At 47.0% G+C, this 18922-nt stretch overlaps 1 protein-coding gene across 2 annotated transcripts in view; it reads right to left on the bottom strand.

The window, feature by feature from the left end:
* The window catches only part of LeuRS (Leucyl-tRNA synthetase), a 44345-nt gene extending 25671 nt beyond the window's left edge, over positions 1-18674 (bottom strand). The window contains exons 1-3 of one of the 2 annotated variants that reach the window (XM_067134320.1): positions 18219-18674; positions 1249-1449; positions 843-909 (exon numbers count right to left, since the gene is read on the bottom strand). In XM_067134320.1, the coding sequence (XP_066990421.1) occupies positions 843-909; positions 1249-1449 (268 nt within the window). In that variant the 5' untranslated portion in view covers positions 18219-18674. Of the gene's footprint in view, positions 1-842; positions 910-1248; positions 1450-18016 lie in introns of both variants that reach the window. The other variant, XM_067134328.1, reaches the window with a different exon arrangement.
* Positions 18675-18922: the final 248 nt, after the last annotated feature.

Raw genomic sequence — 18922 nt, 5'->3', positions numbered from 1 at the left:
AATTATCCAAAAAACTAGCTAAGCTGATAGCTGCGCTACCAACAAAAGAGTACTTCACCAAAGACAATCTCCGACATTCGGTGAAAACGAAAACGAGAGCTGCTAATAACTGGTGTTCAGTCATTAAGTAAGTATATCTTAGTTTAACCAGACCACTGAGCTGATTAACAGCTCTCCTAGGGCTGGCCCGAAGGATTAGATTTATTTTTACGTGGCTAAGAACCAATTGGTTACCTAGCAACGGGACCTACAGCTTATTGTGGAATCCGAACCACATTATAGCGAGAAATGAATTTCTATCACCAGAAACAAATTTCTCTCGTTCTTCACTGGCCGGTCGGAGATTCGAACTCGCGACCATCAGAGTGGTAGCTGAGAACAGAACCCGCTCACCCAGCGAAGAACTAAAACAGCAGAAACGAATTAAGCTCCTTAGCTAAGTTGTACCTGTTCTTCCCCGAAAGTGGGCGGGGCAACATACCTACATTCAAAGCAAAAGAGCGCTATCGCGAATTTCGAATTTTGAGCTGCCGCGTCAAGTAGAAACTATAGCTATGTAATTATTTAGTAAGTTACTTATATAAAACTACAGTTTTTTAATGAATTATTCAATAAAAAGACTTCATCTCACACTGTCCTTTTCCGATATGAATATTGGCCAGTTGCTGACCAACACTGCTGAGCCTGAAAAGCAAATTATAAGGAGAAGAGAAAAGATCCTGTATAAGATAAATTCGCAGAATACAGCCATCCTTTTCAATAATAATAACAACAGTAATGTCTAAAAAGAATGTATTTTTTATAATGATAATACAGTAATGTGTATAAAAAAATATAAATACCTGTGCAGTGCAGTCCAAATGGAAAGAGGCATTTCCTTCCCTTCATCCTCTGGAAGCCAACAGCAAACTGTAATTGCCATAAGACGGCAAGTTTGCAAGGTTAAAAAAAATGGTGGAGGGGTGACAATATCCTGTAATTCTGTTGCTCAAGTATAACACATGTCAGGATTAAAAAACTCAAATAAACAATACTTTCTCAAATCAATAATATATACCAAAATAAAAAGGCAAAACATGACCTTAAGAATTACATAAAATCAAAACTAAATTTACAAAATTAAGTTTCAAGACTATCTCATGGTTGAAACAACTGTCAAGGACACAATGAAATGAGTGGTAGTCAGAGCATTATTTACCTCAATTTCCTGACAACTACATCAGTCCACAAGCAGCAGCATGAACATACCTCACTCTTAGTAAGCGTGAACGTGTGGCCTAAATGAAGACGTCCATTCATATAAGGGTAAGGAAAACAAGCAAGGAATGTCTCATCATCTCCAGCGGCCCCTCGTGGAGGGGCATCCTCTTCAAATATTTTCTCTTCATCCCAAAGTTTCTGAATAGATGATTCTATGACCAGAAGTTCTTCCAGTTTCTTCCTTGACATCTGGCAAAGACAGTTAAGTAGTGAGCAATAAAGTATTTCCAATAGGAAAATTAAACACAAATTCATATTAAAAACTTCTAACTTTCTTTAATTTACTAGCAACTAGGTAAAGCTTACAAGAAAATATAAATGACACATATCCAACATGATCAAGTTCCATTTAGCCAAAAACTAAGAGTACCAAAAACACAGTGCAGTAAGGGATACATAAATAATGTATTTTTGTTTAGGGAATTCTATGAACTGAAAGTATTTTTGGCACAATGCACCAACTTATATATACAAAGCCTTAGTATTTTAAACTCGAAACTGCCTTCAAGAACTCCATTAAGAAACAACAGGGCAAAAAAATCCAGTCTGCCAAGCCATCCAACATTTACCCAAAGTACCATACTCCATTTGAAATCACCTGACCTAAACTGTATGCCACATTTTTCATTCCTTTGTTTGCAGGCTACAATATATGCCATGCAGTGTCAGAAACAACTGCAATTCAAAGTACATATAATTGATTTTAAAGCTCTACCTTTATACAGTATGTGGTGGTCACAAGGAAGATTTCTCTGGGTAATTTTAACAATACTGAACATTACACTGTATAATGGAATTGGACTATGAGTGACTTTTAGCCCTGAGTTAATCAAGCCTCCATGGATAATCGACCTCTAAGCTTTAAAAAAAATGCACTGGTAGGTAAAATGAGATATTCAGCAACAAAACATTTCTGAGTGATTTTCCAAATACTGTACAGTACTGTATAATTAGCCCTTTTTTTACTGTAGATTATTTGTTTGCAAATTCCTTCCAAACAACATTAAACCAAAATATTCTTATTACATGCACAAAATCAGTCCAAGATGATATTGCTTACAAGGCAATGATAAATCTCCTTAGTATATCTATCAACTTCACGAAAGTTATTAAGCACCTTCAGAGTTGCCATGTGCTCTTTCAGAGCACATGGTAACTTAAAAATGTGCAACTTTACTGTGGAAATGGGACCTGCTCTCAGCTGTGCTTTCCTGACTGAAAAGATGCTGCCTTACAATACCCTACCAGAAGGATATATTTTTGAACAGCTGATCACAGGAATAGCCTCATACAGTCAATTCTATGTTTAGTAATCCAGAGCATGTACAGGTAGGGATACTTGGCTCTCCTTTCGACACTTTAGTGGGGACCTTGTGATACGGAAACCCAATCTCTCATTTAGCCTATGCTCTTTCTTTACCAATATTGGCAGCCTCTGTCTCTGAGAAAAAAAAAAAAAAAAAAAAAAACAATAAAAGGTTCCACCAAGAAATTCCCTTTGCTGGAGAATAAAGATATGCATCTTTGTTAGGCGTGAGAGCACTGAAATAGCAGGGGTACAGCTGGAGAAAAAAAAAAGCAAAACTAAAGCTAAGGTCAACATTCACAGACCTTTAGAACAAAATCAAGTCTACTTAGTCCCATTCCAGAGGCCAGAAGAGGTTGCTCTAAAACTACTCTCATCTGGTGCTGCATAGTTCTTTTCTTGAAGATATTCCACAGGAAGGAGAATACAATCCTATCTGCTGTCTGAAAGGAGGATCTTTACCAAATGTCCAAATCTTACAGTCTATCTGTAGTACTGTCTACCCCCAGAAGATGAGATGTCATTTCTCCTGCTCGCACCAATCTGACGACAATGAATGCGGTCAGAGCCAGAGTGGACAGTCCTTGATGGAACCTTCTGAAATGTGGTCGTCTGAGTAGACTGGGTTTTTGAGGTAATAGTCCTGGAAAATCTACTAGAAGCTCCAGCAAATCCAGGAACCATTCTCGGGCTAGCCAGAATGGGGCTACTTACGTCATCTTTACATTCCAATGACTTCGGAACTTGTTTAACACTTCTCTCACCATCTTGAATAGGGGAAAGGCATAAACGTCCATGTTTGACCAATCCAGAAGCATCGAGTCTGTCGCTCAAGCTTGTGGGTCTGGCGCTGGCGAACAGTACAGGGGGAGGCGATGATTTTTTGCGGTTGCAAATAGATCTAGAATTGGTCTTCCCCACCGTTTCCATAACTCTATGCAAACTAGAGGGTCTAGAGTCCACTCCGTGGGGAGAACTTGTCTTCGATGGCCGAGTTCGTCTGCTAACACACTGCATTTCCCTTGAATGAATCTGGTCCGGATCTGGGTTTGATTCTGATCCACCCAAATGAGAAGGGCTCTTGCTGCTTGGCAAAGGGAGAAAGAATGAGTTCCCCCTTGTTTTCTTATATAAGATAGAGCCGTTGTGTTGTCCGAATGGACGGACACCGTCTTCCCGGACACTTCCGATGCAAAAGCTTGCAATCCCCAGTGAATTGCTGTCAACTCCTTCACGTTGATGTGCCATTTCATGTTCTGAAGTCCACAAGCCTGAAACTTCCTTGTCTCCCAGGAGGGCTCCCCGATCCTGGTCTGGCACGTCTGAATAAAACACTAGGTCGAGGCTCAGTGGAAGAAGTGACTTCCCCTGAGAGAGCTTGTCTCTTGAATTCCACCAGGCCAGGTCTTCTTTTATTTCCTTCGTTATTGGAAAAACGAAGGAATCCAGGTGTTTCTTCCTGTTCCAGTTGACTTTCAAGAAGAACTGTAGGTTTCCCATGTGAAGCCTTCCTAAGGACACGAACTGCTCCATGGACGAGACAGTCCCCAACAGGCTCATCCAACTGTTCACAGAACAGGACTGAAAGGCAAGAAACTTGTTTATTTTCTGAAGGCAGGAGTTTACCCTTTGTGGGGAGGGAAAAACCCGAAAACTCCGAGAGTTTAACCTCATCTCCAAATTAGTCTTCTCCTGAGAAGGAGTCACTTGAGATTTTCGGAAATTCAACAAGAGGCCTAAATCCCGGGTGAGAAGAAAGGCCTTGTGAAGGTCCTCCGCACATTCTTCCTTTGACTGTGAGCGAATAAGCCGATCGCTGAGATACAACGAAACATTGGCTCCCATCAGATGTAACCATTTTGCCATTGGGGCACTAACACATGTGAAAACCTGTGGTGCTGTCGATAAACCGAAGCAAAGGGCTCCGAACTGGTACACTTTTCGCTGGAACACAAACCTTAAAAATTTCCTCGAATCCTGATGGACTGGGACATGGAAGTAGGCATCTTCCATGTCTATCGAGATCATCCAATCCTCCAGACGAATGGATGCAAGGACGGACTGGGACGTCTCCATCTTGAATATGGTTTTCTGTACGTACAAGTTCAGAGCGCTTACATCCAGAACTGGCCTCCAGCCCCCCGACGCTTTGGGGACTACAAACAGTCAATTGTAGAACCCCGGAGATGAGATGTCCTCGACTGGTTTGATTGCTTGTTTTACAAGGAGAGCTGTCACTTCTTGGGAGAGGGCTGAAAACTTCTCAAGAGTTTGCCAAGTAGGCCGTCAATGAAACAGGCTTGTTGCTCAAGGGGGGTTCAGAAACGGGATCGAGTAGCCCCCCTCTTAGAACTTGGACAACCCAATTCTCCGCTCCTCTTGCTTTCCAACGCTCCCAGAAAAGTAGGAGCCTTGACCCCCCAGGTGTGCAGAGAACTAGATCCTCACTTACGTGCGGGTGGTTTGTAGGAGGATTTTCTGATAGCTCTGGGGGTGAAACTAGAGTTTCCGCGAGGCCTGAGGAAGGCTCTTTGTCTGCCTCTACCCCGAAAGGGCTGGGGTTGGACAGGAGAAATTGTCCTGGAGGAAAAGCTGGAGACTCTCTAGGCCATCTTGTTGACTGAGTGAGGAGATCCTGCATAGACTTCTGTTGAAGATCAGTCGCAATTTGTAGCACAGTCAATCGAGGGAAAAGGTGCTTCTTGTCCAGAGGCGAGAAAAGGAGTGCGGACTTCTGGGAGGGAGAAACTCCCTTCGTGGTGTATGAACACCACAGCTCCCTTTTCTTGAGGATATCCATTGCAAAAAGGGAGGATAACTCAAAAGAGCCATCTCTAATAACCTTATCCAGGCAAGAGATGATTCCCAAAAAATCCGATAAGTCTTCATGGATATGAGGACACTCCTTCACTTTACGAACAAGAGCTCCTACTGCCCAGTCGAGAAAGCTGAGCACTTCCAAGACTTGGAAAAAATGCTTGGTCAGATGGTCCATTTCCGAGGACGAGAACAAAATCTTGGCTGCATTGAACGCCGACCGCCTGGAGGAGTCAACTAAACCGGAGAAGTCTCCCTGGGTGGAGGCAGGAGCTCCCATGGAAGGAGCCTCTCCAGTCGCATACGAAAGATATCTTCTCTGCGACAGCCTAGAAGGAGGGCAAGGAAAGGAGGCTCTTCCCTTCTCCCTCTTGCTCGAAAACCAGTTCTCTACTTCACGGAGAGCCTTCTTAGCTGAAGTGGACAGAACCATTTTAGGCAGTCTTGAGGAAGGCGTCAGGTTATCCATAATATAAGTCGAAGCAGGAGATGCCACAGCTGCAGGAGAGAAGTGATCAGGAAAGGTCACCAGCAGAAAATTGCGTAATGAGGCGTATGCCGACGGAGGAGAAACAGGGTCCGCTACTTCCTCTTCCTCTGAAGAGACTGGTGACAGATCCACAACGGGCTGGGGGACCGAAGGGGGTTTCTGAATTAAGCCCAGGATATTGTCCAATTTGCGTTGGATTGACTGAACAGAAGGATCCAATATAGAAGGCGCAACTGTCGTAGTCGGAGCAGGTAGAACCAAGGAAGACACAGGCTCTGTCGAAGAAACGGACGAAATCGGGCCCTTGGAAGCAGCATTAGCCTTGGGCACCAAAGAAGTGTCTTGCTGCAAGAGGGGAACGGGCGCCAACGGGCAGTCGGAAGTTGGTGAGCGCTCAGGAGTCGATGGGCGCTTGGAAGCCAATGGGCGCTTAGGACCCGATGAGCACTCAAAAGTTGACAGATGCTCGGGAGCCAAAGAAGCACTCAGGAGATGATGGGCGCACAACAGATGAATGGCGCTCGGAGGAAGCCGCAACAGAAGAAGTACCATGAACCAGTGGAGAAGGAAGATCTGGCGCCACCGACGACTTCTCCCCCAACGAAGATTCAGGAACAGCAGACTGTACAGGCGCTACAAGCACAGGAGTTGGGTTCATGGGTGCTGGAGAGTGTTCCGACATCACGACCTGCCTCGGCAAGTCCTCCGGAGCCAAAGATCCGTGCTTAGAAGAAGACGAAGTTCTCGATGCTGAAGAGCGCTTCCGAGTAGTGAGCTTAGAAGGTAAAACTTGTCCCATAAACGCCAGTTGAACCTGGGAGAAACGTTCTGGACTGTCCCAGAAGCTACAGGAAGGAAGACATTCTGGAAAGCCTCTTTAGCCTTCTTAATCAGAACAGCAGACGGCTTCGAAGCGCCTGCGGCGCGTCTTTTCAGAGGACGAGATTTGCCTAGCCACTGGCGCCTAGGACTGGAGTCACTGCTGGAAATACTAGAGGACAGGCGATCCACTTCCATAAAGACACCTTTCCAGTGGCGCTCTGTCGTAACCTGGGAATCGGCAACAGGTACGACTGAGGGGGCGACTGCCTGTGGGCAGACCCCACCGACCTCCTTTGGGCTGCCAGTTTGGTTCCTCCCAGGTTTAGAGGAGTTTGCCAGGGACCTTGGCCTGGGAGAATTGGCAGGACAGACAACCACCTCCTCCACTAACACTTCACTATCACCTTTCACATTCATTTTGTCCATCAGGACTTTAACAGAAGCACCAATTTTTTCCATCATGTCAACGAGTAATCCAAACTTAAGATTAATTCTCGATTCAAGGTTGGTAATGAGGTCAGGATCGGGAGTAAGGGAGCCAGGGTGTGGAGTAATCAGTACAGATTGAGACATGGGATCAGATGGAACAAAGGACACAGAATCAGAAATATCAGACAAAGATTTTGCCAACACCTGACTAGCTAAAGTCTTCTTACTACTAGCCCTAGCCGCTGCTTTTCTCTTTTTATCCCTGTCTAATTTCATCAAATGACTATTCAAGGTCTTCCACATTTTCCAATCCCAAGAGACACACTCATTACAGGTCAATTCAGGGGAACATATCTGACCCCTGCAAGAAGAACAGAGTGTGGGGGTCATAACATGCTTTAATCAGTCTCGTATTGCAGCCTTTACTGCAATACCTAACACTCTGGGAGCCTGAGTTGGACATGCTGACAAGTTGAGTTAAAGAAAGTCCAAAAAATTGTCAAATTCGGTAATACAAGTCTTCAGAGAAAACCTGACACTAATTGTGCCGAAAAGGCTACCATAAAGTGAATACTTCACCAATGATCCAAGATCAACAGAGAAGAGAAATTTCAAAAAACTGCTGCTGCAATCACTGTAACCACAGCCATCAGCTGGCAAAAACATACTGAGCTTGTTTGCTAAGCTGGTTCCTCCCTTACCCCGAAAGGGGGCAGGGTCACTCGCCTAGCCAAAACAAAGTAGCGCTACCGCGAATTTCAAAATTCTAGCTGGCGGTAAATAGAAACTAACAGCTATGTAATTACTTGGTAAGTAGTTTATATAAAAATCATTCTTCTGACCTACAGAGCCACAAGTCAGATTAGACAAGGGGTACAGGAGAGGCAATCAGCCCCATGTCAAGGTGCCCTAGGTTAAGTTAGGATGATACCCTGTATTTCACTCTATGATTTACAATGATCTACATCAGATTAGATGAGGAGGAGGGAGGGGGGGAGGGAGAAATTCCAGGTTAGGCAGGATGCAGCATCCCAAGTTAAGTTAGGTTAGCTCAGGTTAGGATGCATCCAAGCATGTTCTTTTTTTATATTTATCATCTAACATTTTTATCCCAACTTTTGTGAGTTTAGATGTGAATGAGTTCTCTCCACAATATTTTTTCTGCCTGGACTCCTTTCAGGTCTATGTCTTTTCCACAATTTCCTACGTGCTTTGTGTATAATGCAATATGAAGTATAAATATGATCAATGATTACTTGGGTGAATTCAAAGACCATTTCTTCCACAACAATACTGTCATAAATGCTTACTAACTACATCATTTCACCTGGTGCCATTTTTTTCCCCTTTATCAACATCACAATTTTTTCAATACCACATCAATGCAGAAATGACCAATAACTGTCTGATTATGTCAATTAATGAGCAATTACCCTCCTTTCCAGGTGTTGGCAATTGATGTACAGGCTAATCTTCAATGCGTCATGCCATTTCTAATATTTCTAATATTTTTATAAGACTTGAAGAATTAATGGTGAACCATTTTAATAATATTGTGTTAATATATACTGTATTAGACTTTAAATGTGAATTTAAATGTTGGGTGCAATTTTGACAAATTTAGTTAATCAGTTACAACCACTTCCTTCCATCTAAGAATACTGTAATGGGAACCACAGTAGGAAACCACAGTTTGCAGCATCAAGATAGACTGAGAATAGCAACAAAATATCTGAGGTACATAAAAGCAAACAGAGATGAGGATACCTTAGGTGGATTTGGGGGATTTGGCTGCATGAGAGGCTGGAAAATAATGAAATCAGAAGCACTGGGGTAGTAAAGATTACTGATATTATAAGAGAATTGAGACTGAGATGGTACAAGCATGTGATAATGATGCATGAGTGGGAGGGAAAGAAAAGGACTTGAGTGCAACCTGTTACGGGTAGCAGGTCAAGAGAAAGGCAAAGGATTAGATGGTGTGATAAGGTGAAGAGGATTTGGAGGGTTTAGCAGAGGAAGATGCTCTCAATGGAAATAGTTATATTTCTTTTACTAGTTATATTTCTATTACTTTAATACCAGTTCTTGACACGAGTTTTTTGCTAATATGCTTAATAAAAAATCATACCGAGTCCTTCATGTTTCGACATTCATGTGAGTGCACTGGGGGTACAGATGGCTAGCATATTTGGAACATCTTTTATTTCCATCTGGATATGGGAGTATGTAAACAATGCTGCAATCTGACAGGTTTTTGTTATACAAGTTTCACCAGTTAAGTGTGATTTTGTTATTCAGGCATTCCTTGGCACACATGTGTAACTCTTGTTCCTTGGATCATTTTGGATTTCATTTTTGTGTATTTTGTATGTTTGTGATACTCATTTGTGTCCTACAATTCTGGGGTACCACAGCGGGAAGCAGTGTTTTCAGATATGGGAAAATACTATATAAAACAGTGATACAAATTTGTATTATAACATCCCCATGACACTTCTGTAAGGTTTTTAAAATGACCTGGTGATCAAGGTTATGTAGAGATCCAGGAGAGGTTAAGCCCCTTCTCCCCAGCCAGATAAGAACCATGCACCCTAGGTTAGGTAGGGGGTTCCATTTACGAAGACCCCGATCAGGTAAATCCTGGTACCCTGGTTAGGGTATGGAGGTTAGGTCTGGATACAACCTTGTAAAATAATTTGCTAATTTACCATTTCCTTTATCCAAAAACCCAGTTCCTGCTGCAACAGCCTCCAGTACTGGTAACCACAGTCAATGATGTAATGTGTTGACAAAGCTTTTCAAACAGAAATGAATGCCAGATTTACTAAAATCAAGAGCATACTACCAAAATCTGAGTAAACAATTTCCAAAAATTTAAATACCATATTTGTACTTAGTTACAGATATAAAAGTATGACTAATATTTAACTCCCATAAACATCACAGTTTTTGAATGCAAATTGTATTTTTCCTAACTATACAAACCTGAGGCCTTTACATTAGGAATTACTTACGGTGAAGCTGGACAAGGCCGTTAAACTCTTGAACAAGGTGGTTAAGCAGTAACTACCCCCGGGTTGGCAGGAATACCCACCTGCCCAGATGTAAACATTCCAGTTTGCCTTTCGGTCCAGGTTCAGATTGAGGGGTGGCATGTGGCGGGCATAATATGTAATGTAAAGGACCTCAGGTTTGTATAGTTAGGAAAAATACCATTTACTTTCAAAAATTGTGATTTGTTCCGACACGATACACAGACCATCGGTCCTTTACATTAGGAAGACTCACTGGTTGGAGGGAGGAATCTGAGGGTCTCTTGAACTGACTGGAGTTCTGCACACCTGGGCTACTCCTCCTGGTCGAAAGAGCGAGGAGTACCGTGCCTCTGACATATTGATTGGAGTGGAGGAACTGCAAGATCAAATGTCAGATATTGGACCTTTTTGCATGAGTGAGGAAACGTAACTCATACGAAACAAGCTAGGAAGAATCTAGAGTCGGAGGCAGTAAGGAATACCCGAGATAGGGTTTCCCTTATTGCCAGTCTCTCCTTCCTTCCCCTTGCTAGAGGAAGGAGCAGAATTGTTTCTACGATTCTATTAGCAAAATAGAACAGGTGCTCGATGTGTAGTCTTACTGCATCAGACGCCAGATCCAGCAAGTATTGATTCGAGTCCTATTCTCACCCCGAAAGAAGAGAAGTAGGAGGACGGGGAAGGAAGAGGAAGAGAGGCCAGTCACTCTCGGTATCCTTCTCACTTCCAGAACCAACACCTTAGGCGAGATGTTACTAGTCCTCTTGAAGGAGCCGGGTAAGAAAACACAACTTGTTGAGCAGCCACCGCAGGGCCAAGGAAAAAAGATTCCAAGGGCCTCTGGGCAAGACCACAGGAAGACAAGTGTGTGGTCTATGGGACCACATCTTGCTTCCAGACCGACAGAAACTTCCGGAAAGCAAAGGATGGACCAAGCCATTGACTTTGTGAGCTCTCGGATGGAAAGTACCGGTATCGTCTTTGCCAGCTGCCGAGTACCTCCTTCGATCGCTTCTTGAAGCCATGAGACACTTCTTCCCTGGAAGAGATACTACTAGCGAAAACGTCGACAACATCCAGGTTAAGGATGTCGAGCCTTTTCGGAAAGTACCACAGCTCCCTAATAGGACAAAGTAACGACTGATCTGGATCATCGATACAAAGTCCAAGGAGGAGGGGAACAAGAAGGACTCGAACCCGACAATAGATGCTGATGGATTCAGTCCACTTACAACATCCGAGGAGGAGTCCACATGTTGATCCCCTTCACCTGTTTGTCCATCTTCTACGCCAAGGCCGGAGCGAGATGAGAGATCGTCCCAAGAGGGCACATCTCTATCTGACGACTCTCGTAAGGGCGTGTGCAGAGCACGGGACAGGAGCCCTAAATGAGAGTCACATGCCACCCAGGGAACAGCTCCCTGGGACAGCAAGACCAAACAAGCTTCTCATCCATAGCTAAATCTCGACAAAGGAAGACTAGGTCGCAACGGCCTACGTTCTTCACAAATGAAAGGGGGAGAAGAACCCTTGGTGGAGAAGATGAGAAAGTCCAGACTTGAAGAGCGACTCTGACCCAAGAAGAGGTTCCGTCAACGACACCAACCAGCGAAGACAGGTCCAGTCCCTGGGACAGTGTTGCCGAGGACTTCAAGAGATTTCCAGCTATATCCGTTGCTGTTTGGCAAGAAAGCCTATGCTTGTAAGGAAAGCTGGAAGGTCTCCCAGTCCTGAGCACACAGGGATGTACTGCCTGAAGAACTGCTTCTTGTGTAGCTGCTACAGGAGGTTGGGTCAAGCAGAACTCTTCTCGATGCCTTGGAAGCAGAACTATCAGGTCGGGTGAGAGGCAGTCTGCCAGCATTTGTCTGTAACTCGGGATAAGCAATGCTTGGGAACCCCCAGCGAAACAGACAAATATGGAGGGAAAAATGTAGATGTTGATTTTTTCCCAAAAAGACAGCATGCCTCACCGTAGCAGCCCCTGGGTCTGGTACAAAGGAACAAGAAAAACTACCAACTTTGTTGTGCAGGGAGGCAACAGAAAGACAGTAGGGATCTCTCACTCGAGCAGTCTCTTCATGAATCTTCATGAAGAAAAGAGTGAACAGCATGTTCCGTCCCGATCACTCAAACCCGAGGCCAAGCTTGCCTACCAATACATCCCCACTGGGAATGCATCTGGCTAATTGAGCTGTCGAGTGCCCTATAGAACACTTGAGTACCTGCAAATGTCGACAGCTGAAACAGGAGGAAAACACAATTCCCTCTTGTTTATCGACAAATGCCACTACGTGGTTTTGTTGTTCAACAAAAGCACTGAGTGTCACAAAACTCATCCTGAATTCTTGGAAGGCCAAAATTCTGCCTTGAGTCCAGGATGTTCATGAGAAGGAACTAATCGTCTTGGTCACACACTTTCAAGAGAAAGTCTTACAAGCATTAGCCTAACTCTTTCCTCATCCTTCGAAGAGGAAAGAAGAATGGAGGAATGGAAGCAGACTTCCATTCTCCACCATGGGGATGCTTCTGCAAGATGACAGGATACCAAGACAATTAGCTCTAGCTGGGCTGGCATTTTCCGAATCAGGAGCACGGGAGAGGAAGCGGGATGGAAGTTTGCTGAAAAGAGTTGCCGAGACCCAAGGGAAATACATACTTCTCCTGAAGGAATCCATTCCCAGTTCTCAGCAATGTCGCTTCCAGCTCCAGAGACTCAATAGGTACCATTTCATCCAGGCATCTGCAGTAAGAGAACTTCTTCCTGGTCGATACTGTACTTCTTTCTCTCTTCCCTTCCTCCCTCCTCCCTTATGGAAAAGAGGGTGGAAAGAGACAGTTGTGCACACTTTCCTAAAAGGGAAGAAGAGGGCTATGTACTCTGATCTTCTTCCAAAGCCTGGGACTTCTTAAGAGTTGAGGGGGGGCTGGCTTGAACTCAAGGTTGGGCCGAGATGACTAAAGCCCGAAGGTCTTGGCCATTGTCCAAAGGACAAGGCAGTGCCCTGGTACGAACCTTGATTACCGCAGTCTCTGGCAAATCTCTGAAAGAGAAAGGGAAAGGCAGATCCAAGTAAAGGTTCGTTCCTAAGGGTCGAGCCAACTTGGGACTTCCACAACCGGAGATCCGAATTGGGACAGTCCTTCTTCTTTGCACCAGAATTGCCCACAGAACTGTAGTCAGCAAGACCCTCCTAGGCAAGAAGAATTCGTACTCTGTCGAGGCAGGGAAGAAGCTTGGTGTCTCAACCTGACTGAACTCCTTGTCTGAAGAAAAGAATTCATCTGGTCAAGAATGTTCTCGCAAGGAAGGACTGCGGCAGCCCCTGAAACTCTCGGCCCCTCGGGAACTGTAAGGGTTGCGAGTGATGAAGATTATTCACTGGGGGAGCTGCGGTCCTGTCCCGGGGGTCCTCGCACTGACGAAGCGGCGCGAAGTTCTCCGAAAAACGAGGGCGATCACAACTTGAAGAGGAAAACCCTCGCTGCTTCCGAAGCATGAAGCTCCTGTACCTCTCCTTGGAGGGAGACCTTGACAGATCCCAAGAAACCCTCCTTGGCTACCTGGTTGTACTACGAGACAATCAGGGGACCGACACCCAAAGCACGCCAGGCAGCCGAACTCTGAAGACAAATTTGTCAGAGTTCTCTCTGTAGGTAGGTGAGGGGAAGCCGAGACTTGAAGGGTAGTAGATATCCCTCCTGAAGGACATCCACTATCCAGGTCTCAGCTCCGTGTCGCTGCCATGTTGCCCAATGGCTCGACAGGCAACCCGCACCTTTGGCAGCATTTGGGGGGGGGGGGAACCCCGCCCCTAGCGTTTCCCCTTCTTCTTCCCCTTGCCCCCTTTTCCGGATTGGAAAGCAGGCTGAAAGGTGCGGGATGACCCACCCTTTCTAGAGGAAGAAGAAGGCTGGGTGTTTCCACGGGACCCTTTTGAAGACTGGAACTTCTTAGGGGCTGAGGAACCGCTAGCCTGCCCCGAGGGCCTGGCCGCAGTGGAACGCGAAGACCCGGAGCTCTTGGCCACTACCTGGTGGACAAGCCGGTCGCTGTCATTGGCCCGGCGCTTATCCACCACAGCGTCCACCATCTCTCTAGGGAAGAGAGAGAGGCGGAACCCAGCAACGGTCCATTCCGCAAGGTCATTGCCGACTCGGGCCCTACAGACCTGGAGAAGCAAGAGTGAACGGAGTCCCTTCGCTTTAAGACCAGGTTAGCCCACAGGTTTGTCATCTGGTGGGCGAGGTAGGAGATGGCCCAACCTCCAGACTGGCATAGTCTCCCGAAGGTGGAGTCCTCCCCGGATACGATAGCACCCAAGGAAGCAGCCACCTTGGATACTGTGAAGGACCACAGATCCAGCCAGGAGACTGCCTGGAAGGCCGCCATGGCTGTGGCTTCCAGGGTTGCGGCTTCTTGCTGAGAGAAGGAGATGCTCTCTGCAGTAAGCTGCTGCAACATAAGACCCGGATCTAGACGAACCAGGTCTGGGTCAACCTGTTTAGGTGGCAATGCCCTCTCCGACGGAGTGTAGAAGCGCTTCTGGTGAGGCAGAGGAGGGGGAAGAAGCTTGTCTGTGCAAATTGTCTTGCCCAGACACAAGACCATTCACTTGATCGAGGACCCCCTCAGCAAGCGTGGGCCATGGCAGCCCCACCAAAGCCTTGGGTTTCTTCTTGGGTCCCCAGTAGGATTCAAGGCGCAATGGACAATCCACAGACGAGGCCGTGGTCCCTTCTCCGAGGTCGTTGTGCTGACGAATTAGCACAATAACCTTAGCAAACATCCCCTGTATCTCGGGGTTGTCCGCATCCTGGGGGAGAGGACCCTCGAGTCCTTCCAGGGTGCAGTCCTCCTGATCTACTCTCCCTGAAGGAGGGAGAACCTCGGCAGACCCCCATGATCCTTCCCGCACCACGCGGGCGTAAGACCTGGTCGAACCAAGGACCGAGCCAGGGACGTACACCCCCGAGGTAGAACTCTGGGGAGACAACTCGCAAGAGTGCCTCCTGTCCAACTCGCGCCCCCTAGAAGGAGCCCAGGATGTAGAGTGGACAGGCGAGGGGGATCGGGCGCTCCCACTGGCCCTGCTGGCAGAACCAACAGGGGCAGTGGGCCAGGAGCGATCACCAACCCGCGGTGGTGACGGCAGCCCAGGTCAAGGAGAGCACTTTCGCCTGGGCAAAGCAGTCTCCCAAGGAGAGCGGAGTGGCTCGCCTCCCCCGAGCCAGGCTGGCTGCGTGGGCATGGCTAGGGACTGGGAGGAGTCGAGCACGCGGCTGGCCGGCGCGAACTTGCGCTGTCCTCTAGACGTGTCCCAGTCTTCGAGACCGTAACCTCTCAGGAAGACTAAGCAGGGGACCTCTTCTCTGCTTCTCCAGGTGTCCGGACTCGAGGGACCGGCACACCTTCCCGGGAACCTGGCTTGGCACTCGCAGAAGTACCAGCAGGAAGAGTCGGGGCACCTGCATGCCCGGACTCTTTCTCTTGCCCCACGCCCGAGTCTGTACAGAGAGAGGTTTCTCCCGTACCAGACTGGGATACCCGGGTCTCCTTGGAAACCTGGGTACTCGGAGCGACTCACGAGCGAGTATCCAACATGGACCCGCTGACCTTAGAAGCAGTTTTCTTCAGCGCAGTAGGGGGAGTGCGGACCGTGGTCTGCACGCCCTTGGCTCCCGATGCGACTGACCCGGGGGCCAGAGCAGCGGTTCCCTGATCCGTGGATCCGGAAGATCCAGCGAGAGATCCCACTGCCTTCCCTGTGGAAGGAGGCAGTCCCTTAGAGGTCTCAGTGCGAGACCTGTTGGGGGGGGGGAGAGGCAGGCTTCTTCTTTGGCTGGGTAGCCTCAGATGGAGAAGAGGAAGAAGAGGCAGCAGACGAAGACGACGACACCTTCTGCGATTTCTTCTTTGACTTCTTCTTCGCCATCTTCCTAAGGATTGTGGTCAGGTCCCCAAACTATGCAGCAGCAGCCGAAGACTCAGGAGCAACCAGGGGGGGCCACAGCAGCAGGCGGAACCCAGGCAACGTAGACGGTGCTCGGGCCAGCAGTTGGCGGGGCAGAAACATTAGCGCGGCAGCCAGGAATGTCCAGTGGAGGAGCCAGGGTTGAAGGCACAGGTGGCACGTGAGCAGCCTGGCCGGGCCGAGCCAGGGTCGAAGGCATGGGTGGCGCATTAGCAGCCAGGCCGGGCCGAGGGACTGGGAAGCGAGGAGCCGGGACCGTTGCCATGAATGAGCCAGGGTCAGCAACTAGAGCAGGCATAGATACGTATGGTACAAACGACGTCACCATATACGAAGGACCAGGTCGAGATAGCGGGGCCAGGAACCCAGAGGGCAGCGGTAGAGGATGGTGAGTGGCAGAGGCAGATGAGACCTGGGTGTCAAGATGTGAAGCCACCGTCACAGGTAGCTTTCCCAAACGCTGACATGGTGACAGTCATGGTGGTGGAAGCAGTAGCCGTGTGAGTTGTCACTGGAGTGCCAGACAAGTGGGACACCAGGCCCTCCAGTGACGGAACGCCAGGCAGACCCAGGTGTAGCCAGGCAGAAGATAAGTCCGATACCTGGTCCATGGAAGGCACTTCCACCCCAAACCTGAAGATACAGTCGGGTCAAAATGGGAAGCCTCCACTTGCTCCGGGGGAAAAAATTCGCCCCCCCGAGCAAGGGGAAGCACCTAAGAGGATGTCCTGAGCAACCGCTCCTCCACGCCCTTCCACACCCGATGAAACGAATGAAGAAGGGGAGGGGGAGTCCTCACCCGAGGGAGAGGGAGCATGCAGGGGAAGTTCGCTGGGAGGGAGGAACGACCCGAAGGATTAGCCACCACTGGAGTCGTTGAGGGCGTGTTACTCTCGGACGATTCCTTGGCAGGCTTCCGATAGTAGCTCTCCTCCCTTCGAACCTCTTCCACTGCTCAGGAGACCAGGCACAACACTCACTACAAGGGAGCATTGCGCGAACACACACATCCCCTGCAAGTTGGGCAGAGGGCATGTGGGTCCGTGTCAACGCTAGATCGAAAGTATTACACCTTTTGCCTCCCACCCCAGAACCCACACGATGTGGATAGAAAGGCTTAGAAGGCTTATCAACATTCATTATCAAGCAAAAGCAAGGAAAAATCCCACCGGGATATTTGAAGGACAGTCAAGCAGAGAGCGAAGAACAACCTCTGCATTCTACAACAGCCGAAAGCAAATTGGAATGTTTACATTCGGGCAGGTGGTACTCCTGCCTCCCGGACGGTAGTTAACTGCCTAACCACCTTGCTTGAAAGTTCAACGGCCATTTCCAGCCTACGCTGAAAATAATTCCTAATGTAAAGGACTCGGGTTTGTATATCGTGTCGGAACAAGTCAAGTGTTACTTGGAGGGGTTTCCAGGGGGGTGAATCCCCCCTCGCCCTGTCAGGTAAGGACTACAAAGGTAAGGTTTGGTTAGGTCAGGGCCCAATCCTCTAAGAAAGGTTAGGTTACAATCCGTCTCCTACATTCAATGTTTCTTGGGGGGCATGGGGCCCTACGCCAGGTTAGAAAGATTTGGTCTGCCCCGTTTCCAAGGTGGGATTTTTCACTCCTGCCCGTCTCCCTGCTCTGCATCCACTCTCAAAATTCCCTATAATAGCCTTCCAATGCCCCCAATGTTGCTCTGCCTAGGACTGCTAGAATTAATTAACTTTAAAATTTTTGTCAGCCTCTGTCCAAAGTACTCAAAAGATTAGGCAGTTTGTCTTTCCAAGGGACGCGCCTATAGCCTAGTTCATTAACAATGACTCTAAATGGAAAATTGTTTAGAATAGTTGTTCAGCGTGCCGAAATCTACACAAAAAGTAACTTACCTGGCCAGTCTGCTTGATTTTGCCGAAGGACAATTTTCTTCAGCGCGGCGTAAACTCGTGAATTCCCACATGCCTCGTAACATATGTATAGGTCAAAATTTGCGGCTCCAACACACCTTACTAAGGTATGTTGGTAATGGGATGATCTAAACTATCGTAACTTAAACCTAACACATTAAACTTATGTCAGTAATATCAGTACCTTCAAATACGTCGTCCTCTTCAACGATTAATAAGACTCTTCTTATCGTGGCTATCGGCAACTTTCACTTCCTACAAAATGATGTAACCAGCCCGGAAACTTGCACTAAACCCCAGACGGTAGGTTTCCCACGAGGTTCAACCGTAAGGGGTGAGCAACCGACCAACACAAATCTATTTTGCCACCTCAGAGAATGTGAAGAACTTCGCAGAGATCTCACATTACTAGATGATAGCTTCTCGGTAAAATTCTTACTTCAACCGCTGCCATGAATGTGCTGTTGCTGATGAGACAAAAAAATTAATTGAATGGAATGTAATGTAAAATTAGGCCAAAGGCCAAGCGCTCGGACCTATAAGGTCATTCAGCGTTGAAAGGGAAACAAATTATTGAAGGTTTTACAGGAGTAAGGAAAAGAACTCATAAGTGCACTAAGAACGATTGTTAGGAGAGAGTGGAATGTAAGGCGGAAAAAAGAGATTATGAACGCAGGTACGACGGAGGACAGTGCGATGCCAATTTAGCCATTTTTTGCTAGATCTAGCGGTTTTCTATTCAATAGACGTTTAGCGACTAGCGGGAATCTAGCTTTTTTTCATTACATATTTGGTTGTAAATCATGTTTTACAACCAAAACATTAAAAATCACAAAAACTTTAGCAATTTCCTTATTGCTGGACACCTCTTATTCCAAGAAACGTATT

Source organism: Macrobrachium rosenbergii, chromosome 3 (genome assembly GCF_040412425.1).
Source record: "Macrobrachium rosenbergii isolate ZJJX-2024 chromosome 3, ASM4041242v1, whole genome shotgun sequence".
Lineage (NCBI taxonomy): Eukaryota > Metazoa > Arthropoda > Malacostraca > Decapoda > Palaemonidae > Macrobrachium > Macrobrachium rosenbergii.
The sequence above is the reverse complement of the archived record's forward strand: the minus strand, read 5'-3'. Positions and strand labels throughout refer to the sequence as shown.